At 48.8% G+C, this 8,361-nt stretch overlaps 1 protein-coding gene across 1 annotated transcript in view; it reads left to right on the forward strand.

Moving 5' to 3' along the window:
- The first annotated feature begins 480 nt into the window (after window positions 1–480).
- SNTB1 (syntrophin, beta 1 (dystrophin-associated protein A1, 59kDa, basic component 1)) overlaps window positions 481–8,361 on the forward strand; it is a 213,858-nt gene continuing 205,977 nt past the window's right edge. Inside the window, exon 1 of the mRNA XM_004679613.2 lies at window positions 481–1,336. Within this exon, the coding sequence (XP_004679670.1) occupies window positions 763–1,336 (574 nt within the window). The 5' untranslated portion in view covers window positions 481–762. The remainder of the gene's footprint in view (window positions 1,337–8,361) is intronic.

Consider the following 8,361-nt stretch of genomic DNA (forward strand, 5'->3'; position numbering starts at 1 on the left):
CTACCTGCGAGTCCTCGCGATTAGGAGAGACAGGTAACAAGTCAATAGGCAAACTCGAGCATAGCTTGAAGAAGCCCGAGTGGAGAGACCTGGAACTAGACCCGGTGCGGGTTAGGACTGAGCGCCAATTTAACCCGTGGTGTGAAACGCAAGGAGGCTCAGGAGCAAGGCAGGAGGGAGGGAATCGAGGCAGGCACGCAGAACGGGTAGAGGTGCCTAGTGGGCGCCCGGGGAGAAGGGCGAGTGGAGAAGAAGGGCTGGCGGGTGGGGAGAGGGCTCCCGGGGACGCGGTCCCTGCTGCTCGGCGGCTCTGAGCTAGACGAGGAGGATCGGGGCCGGCGCGAGGCGGTCACACGCCGAGCCTGCGGCGGCAGGAACAGGTGAGCGGCCACCGGCGGCGGGTCCCGCCCTTGCCGGCGCGCGCGCCTCCTCCTACCGGATCTCCCCCGCGCGGAGCTGCGCCGCGAGTTCAGCGTTTTGCAACTGGCAGCTGTTTTTTTGCCCTTCTTCCTCTCCCCTGTTTCTATCTCTCCTTCTTCTTTTAGGTTGCTCCACCCCGCCCAGGATCAGGCGAGGGGGAACTGGGCTGCGGCCAACTGGCGCGGAGCGCGCCTGCAACTCCCGGAGCGAAGCCCCGCGCCGGTCCTCCTCCCGGCGGAGCGCGCTCTCCCCGCGGCCCCAGGCCCCGCGACCTCCCCCCGCAACCCTTCCCCACTTTTCCCCCCTTTTGCAATCACATGGCATTTTAAGAATGCCGGAAAGATGGCGGTAGCAGCGGCGGCGGCGGCTGCGGCGGGGCCGGCAGACGGAGGAGGCGGCCGGGCGCAGCGGAGCGGGCTGCTGGAAGTTTTGGTGCGGGATCGCTGGCACAAAGTTCTGGTGAACTTGAGCGAGGACGCCCTGGTTCTGAGCTGCGAGGAGGGCGCTGCGGCGTACAACGGCATCGGGACGGCTACCAATGGCTCGTTCTGCAGGGGCGCGGGCACCGGGCACCCGGGCACCGGCGGCGCGCAGCCCCCGGACTCGCCAGCTGGGGTCCGCACCGCCTTCACCGACCTGCCTGAACAGGTGCCCGAGTCCATCTCGAACCAGAAGCGTGGAGTGAAGGTGCTGAAGCAGGAGCTGGGTGGGCTGGGCATCAGCATCAAAGGGGGCAAGGAGAACAAGATGCCCATCCTCATCAGCAAGATCTTCAAGGGGCTGGCGGCAGACCAGACCCAAGCCCTCTACGTGGGCGACGCCATCCTGTCGGTGAACGGGGCAGACCTGCGGGACGCCACCCACGACGAGGCGGTGCAGGCGCTGAAGCGCGCAGGCAAGGAGGTGCTCCTGGAAGGTAAGGGGTTAACGCCGCGCGGGGCGCCCTGGCGCGCCTACACCCCAGCACACTCCTACCGCACCCTGCGCGCTCACCCACGCGCCGTCACACCCCTGGGGACCGAGGCGGGGGCGTGGAGTTTTGACAACTTTTCTCCACCTAGGGGCAGCTCGTTCCCGCCCGGGAGTCGGTACTGGCTTTGACCACCGGTACCTGAGCTGTCTCAGGTCGGGGGGGGGGGGGGGGTCTGGGTGTCCCGAGTTACTGTGTGCCACGCCAGGGGTCGCTTGCTTCATTCATGCTCGGGGTCTCACATTTATCTGCGAACAATCCAAGTGCCGCTAGAGCTGGGAAGTGAAACTGGAAATGAAGGGTAGATACGGAGATATTTATCTCGGTGTTACGAAGTCAAAGTCAGCGCAGTGAGTAATAAAAACTGATAGTTTTCCCCTTTGGTACACTTTTCACCTCCAAGCCCAGGCAACCCAGGAATCCTAAAGGAACCAGAGGAGGTGGCGATGTTTGACTGCTAAAACTCCCACTGTCCCTGACTTCCTGTAGGAAGTGGGGTTCTGCCGGGAGGTTGTGCCAGGGCTGGGAACTGCATCAGCTTTAGGCAGATGTTCATTTCTGCTGCCAGGTGTTTGACCCTGTTGGTTTGGATTCCAGCTTGTCCTGGGTGAAGGCCCGGGAAGTGACTTTTCTGCTTGAGTTTATTGGGGTCCCCACCAAAGTTGTGGAAACAACTTTGTATTTGTTCAGTTTCCCCCTGCACTTGACCATATTAGAAACTGCTCTCCAGGGAACTGATGTCCCCAAGCTCCGCAATTATGGACGGTTAGGATAGTAGATAACAGGGTTGTGGGATTGTGCACCCTTCTGTGGTGTGGGGGGGAGGGGGGAGGGGCAGGACAAACAACAAGCAGCAGTGAGCAGAAAAAGGGGTTCCGTTCTCCTTGCCACTGCAGCTGCATTTCTTCCCTGCTCTCTACCCCTCTGTCCCCAGCTCACTTTGCACACACGGCTGTCAGCACTTAATATCGTGTTATTATTTTATTTATTTGCCTGCCTCCCCCCTGACCAGAGATTGAGTTGTCTGGTTCTTTTATTTAGTTATGGTTGCTCTTTCAAGAGCTTTGGTGTCCCCGGACATGCTGAGAGAATGAATCCAGGAGCTGCATAGTCTTTGAAACACAATGATTCAACAGACACTTGTAAACTGGTGGATGACCTGAGTGCTAAACGGAGGACTCAGGTCAGCTTCCTCGCATTCATGGTGGTGCTGGTATGTGGGACGAAGAAAGTTCACAGTTGGAAAGTGGACTTTGGTAACCTGGGACAGCTATGCAACCCTATGGCCCACCCCCTGGCTCAGACACAGACCCTCCTTCCTGGACTTATTTGTCCAGAGGATGTGTGATGTCTTCATATTTAATTGCTGTGAATGATCCAGGAAGTGGAAGACTGTTTGCTTTGGCTTGATGATTAACATAAGTAAATACTAAAAAGTTTTCTTGACTCAAGTGTGTGTTGGTTTGTGTGACCAGGGGCGGGTTGGAATCTGGTGCAAGTGTAGTTTGGATTCTCATCTGCTGGACCCTGCTGATAATATTTCCTGTAAAATATCAGGGAAGACAAAAGGTGGTCCTGTTGTTTGAGACGCTGCCCTTCAGTATGTCTCTTCTTTTTTGTTTCACTTTGGTTTCAGTGTAATGAATGATGACTTAGCAAATAATATATATATATATATACATAAAACAAACCAAACAAAACTCTCACCCTGAAAGAGGAAGAAAGGCAGTTCCTGAAAGTTAAAAATAAACATGGACAAAGCAAACAAATCAAGCAATTATGTGAGTCTTGATGTAGTTGCTATAACAATTAGAAAGTGAGTTTTAGAAAAACCTCTAATGACACATTGTTATAGATATTATCATGTGTTGCAAGTAGGACCTTCCAGATATGGGGCAGCAATATTATTCCTAGCCTGAGTTTTCAGAAATCAATCACCCTTAAAAGAAGCTAGTAGAGATTTCACTCAAAACAGTGCTATTTCTAATGCAGAGGGCGTCATTATATACCACCAAATCAAGTAATACACACTCTCCGTACTTTCTGTCTTTATAGTTTGGACCAGTACAGGTATTGCCAGCTGCAATGACCTATCAGAACTACCTATTCTGAAATGCAATCTTGATTCCAGAAATTCTATGCTGTCAGTCTTGCATATGTAAGCTGATGGGATGAGAGAGCTAAGGGGATATTTTAAAGATAGGTCTATACATTTTTTGAAAGTCATGTTGTCTCCCCCCACTTTGTTAGTGTGAAGAGGGAACTGAGATTACATCTTTCTCTGCTGTCAATCTCTACCCCATTGCATGCCATGCGCCCCCTAGTGGATCATCACCACCCCTGAACAGCTTGCTGCTCACACAGTCATCTAACTTCTTTCCATCTCAATGTCTTCTTCTGAAACTGGGAGTAAAGAAAAAAGCTGGACATGCTTATTTGACAGGGATGCTGTGTAAAAAAGCCCCCAAATAACTATTTTTTAAAGATTTATTTATTTATGCATAGAACTGGGGTACAAGACAGAGGTGCAGGGGCAGTGAGAGGATTCACCAGAGACAGAATGGGGAGCAGAACAGGCAGACTGAGGAAGTACAGTGCTGAGGGGAGCAGCGGGCAGGTCAAGAGAGGTCTCTTGCGTCATGTAGATCACCAGCCTGGCCAGGGATCGAACACATGTTGCGGTGGCTTTAACTTCTTAGTGCTGTGCTTAAACCCACTGTACCACCAGGGAAGGCCCCAAATAACTATTTTTTTCAAGATTTATTTATTTATGCTTACAGAACTGGGGTACAGGCCAGAGGTGTGGGGTGAGATGATTCACCAGAGACAGAGTGGGGAGCAGAATAGGCAGATTGACAAAGTACACTGCTGAGGGGAGCAGTGGGTGGGTCAGGAGAGGTCTGCCACGCCATGTGGGTCACCTCCCTAGCCAGGGATCGAACACATGTTGCAGTGGCTTTGGAGAGCCTCATAATAGGGGCCACCAGGGAGAGCCCCTATTTTTTTTTTAAGGCAACCAGTACATGCCTGCTGTGATTAGCTATTTTTTACAGCTCAAATGAAATGAGTATGAAATTAACCCTCCTAAGGGATTGTCCTTTTGATTTCTTTACTAGAACTACAATTTCTTATTTTTACTCTATTTTGCTTATTTTTGGTACTGTAAAGTTGTAATATTAGGAGACCATTTCTCTGGGTGAAAAGAGTCACAGCAATAGCAAGTATTTCTCAAGCACTTAATATATGCCAGGGTTGGCTTGCATCTATTGTGTTTCACACTTCTAGTAACTCCATGAGCCTAGTCCCATTGCTCATTGTATGCTAAAGAAATTGATATTTACAGACAGGTTAGCTGCTTAAGGTGACATAGCTAACAGGCATTTAGGTCCATCTGACTTCAGAGCATGTACTAGTGACTTCTAGGTGAAACTGATACTCAGGGCATCTACAAGACTGTACTAAAGTGAGCTGAAGCATCCTCAGTTAGTTGTCCTTCCACCCCCTGCAAATATGCTGAGATGATCAGTTCAGCCCTGAGCAGAAGACATGTACACCAGCTACTTGAATTGGATGGACAGGAAAGAAGGTGGAGCCATTAAACCCTACCGCACCGAGTGTGTTTCTGTAAGAGGGACCTGTTGTCATTTTCCCCAACTTGTCAACGAGGCAGTGTTGAACACACCAGCAGGGACACTAAATTGTAACTCAGACTTAAATAATGAAGCAACTGTGTCCATTAGGTAAGTATTTAACTAAGAGTTATCAGAGTTTGTATCAGAAATCTTTACATGCTAACTCATGTCACACTTTAGGGACTTTGCACCAAACCAGGCAGATATGAACCCAATTACTCCAGGGGACACCAGTGACATAGGCTGCCACGCAGATGACGTTCTCTGGAACTGGGCAGGGCACACCTGCACAGACCTTCTTGGCATCGCTGGGTTGGGGTGTGGGGAGTTTTCTGCTTTTAGATTAGTAGTAAAATCATAATTTGAAATATGTCAACTTTTTGTAACTGAAACTATAATAAAATCAGCTTCCCCATAACTTTATCAAGATCAAGGAGTAGCTGTTCTGCATGACTCGTATTGAGGTGTGAAGGTATAAGACAGAATCATCATTGGATCCTAAAGGTCTTCTGAGGGACTGACCAGAAAGAGTGGCCCACCAGACATTAACCCTGTCCCCTCAAGGTTTTTCCCCAGGACCATTTCCAGGGAGGATAGCTGTTGAGGTCACCTGAAATGTCACCTTCATAGTCACTTTCTCCAGGGTTAGAAGTGGGGATGGGGTGAATTGGTGGTGGGAAGTCCACGGGGATTACAACCAAGATGAAAAAAATGCACAAAATCAAGAATGATGTTAAATAAATAAATATATTTAAAAAAAGAAGAAGCAGAAGTAGGGGTAGTGGGGTAGGAAGATGGGAAGTAGAAGAGAAGCAGTGATTTTAGGGGCACAAGAACCTCAGGATGAGCTGAGATTTTGAACTTTAAGGAATTGTACTTTTTAAAAAAAAAAAAAAGATTTATTTATTCATACAGAACTGGGGTACAGGCCAGAGATGCGGAGGGTGAGAGTATTCACCAGAGACAGTGGGGAGCAGAACAGGCAGATCGACGAAGTACACTGCTGAGGGGAGCAGAGGGCGGGTCAGGAGAGGTCTGCCGCGCCATGTGGTCACCTCCGGGGCAGGCGGGGATCGAATTCATGCGGAAGTGGCTTAAGCTTCTCAGTGCTGTGCTTTAACCCGCTGCACCACCAGGGAGGGCCTGGAATTGTACTTTTTAAGGTTGCATAGATTCATAAGAAATACCCAAGAGTCCTGCACTTAGGTCTTGAAACTTGCATTTTCACCTTTCAGCTAACAGTTGCACTTTTTTTACAAGATATTTTCTCTCTGTGGTCTTTGATTTTCATAGAAACCCAGCCAACCACTCATGGACCCCCTCGCCCAGTCTGTGTCATTTCAACTCTGTAAATTCAGCCCCAGCACACTAAATAACACATTTTCAACAGCCATTTTATGATCACAGATTGAATTTTTTGACATATATATTTTTTAAAGATTTATTTATTTATGCTTACAGACCAGAGGTGTGGTGGGTGAAAGGCTTCACCAGAGACAGAGTGGGGAGCAGAACTGGCAGATTGATGAAGTACACTGCTGAAGGGAGCAGCAGTGGGCCAGAAGAGGTCTGCCACGCCACGTTGGTCAGCTCCCTGGTGGGGGATCAAACTCGTGCTGCAGTGGCTTCAGAGAGCTTCATAATGTGGTGCTTTAATCTGTTGTGCCACCAGGGAGGTCCCTATGGATTGAATTTTATGAATAATGTCACCCAACTCTCAATTTAGAAGTAATACAATGCCTTCTGATGATTATATTGTACACATGAGTAGCGTGGAGAAATGAAGTAAATTGTCTTAAAAGAGCTCAGTAGCAGCCATCCCTGGTGGCACAGTGGGTTATAGCGCAGCACTAAGTAGCTAACGCCACTTCAGCATGAGTTCGAACCCTGCCCCGAGGTGACCCACATGGCGCAGCAGATCTCTCCTGACCCGCCCACTGCTCCCCTCAGCAGTATCAGCTGTACTTTGTAGATACCTGTAGAGCCTGTTCTGCTCACCGCTCTGTCTCTGACCTATACCCTCTCACCACCCCTGCACCTCTGACCTGTACCCAGTTCCGTATGCACAAATAAATAAATCTTAAAAAAAAAAAAAAAAGGCTCAGTAGTGAAACACATGGCACAGTGACTTCCGAGGTCATAATGAAAGTGGGAGACTCTAGGCAGCCCTTTATGAAACCATTCTCCAAGTACCGTTACCAATGAAGATGTGTGTGGCATTGCTTGGGGTCCGTGAAGGGCCTGCCTCGGTTGTTGACCAAATCCTTGGATCCTCACAGGAGCCCAAGCTATGAGCATGTCTGTTTGAAGAATATTGAGACACTAATCTTTGTTCTTGCCAAGGAAACAGTGATAAGTTGAGGCTGAGGTTCAAGCCTCATAAACAGCCTATGAGATAAGAGGTTAAGGACGCTGGCCCTGATCTGGCTGACTGGGAAGGCCCAAAGGTGAGGAGAATGATTGGTTCACATTAAGCTTCTACTGTCTGGTACATTTGTTTTTCTCTTGATGCTCTGTTATATTACCAGAAGCCTTAGTAAATGAAAACACATAGTTTTATCTTAGTGTTTTTAAGCCTGAGGCCTGATGCAGATCTCATTGAGCTAAAATTAAGGTGTCCATAGAGGAGCATTATCCCTCTCTGGAGGCCTTAGGTGAAATCTGTTTCCTTCACTTTCCAGAAGCTTCTAGAGACAACTCACAAGTTGGCTCACATCTCGTTTCCACTTTTATAAGCCTGTTATAGCAATTTGAGTCCTTCTCATTATCAAAATACTCTAACCTCTGTCTACCTCCCTCAATATTTTTGAGGACATTGCTACTCTCAGATAATCCAGGATAACCTCCCCATTTTTAAGTAAACCGAGTAGCAACCCTAATGTATTTGCAACCCTATTTCCCTCTGCCACATGAGGGAATCTATTCATGAGAGCTGGAGATGAAAACATTGACATGTGTGTGTGTGTATGTGTGTGTGTGTGTTGAGGGTGGGGGTGCTGTTTTGCTTTCTGCCACATCTGGCACATCTGGTCTGCTGAAGTTATAATGGTGCAGAGTTCCCAGGTAGTACTTCAAGATTGCACTGGCTCACAGTAACTAATTACTTCCTGCCTCCTTGCACAGAATGCCTTCTTTCATTCATTTATTCACCCATATAACAAACAAACAAAATACTGAGTATGTTCCATGCACCCCATGCCATGAAGGCATCGCCCTTGAGAAACAGATAAACACATGAGGCCTTCTCCAGAATCAAGTGAAAAGTCCCACAGGGAGGCTTGTGGGATTCTGGTGTCACCCATGGGAAGGGCATCTGACTCATTCCTGGAGAGGCTGGGT

This window comes from Condylura cristata, unplaced genomic scaffold (assembly GCF_000260355.1).
Source record: "Condylura cristata isolate star-nosed mole 26May11 unplaced genomic scaffold, ConCri1.0 scaffold00009, whole genome shotgun sequence".
Taxonomy (NCBI): Eukaryota; Metazoa; Chordata; class Mammalia; order Eulipotyphla; family Talpidae; genus Condylura; species Condylura cristata.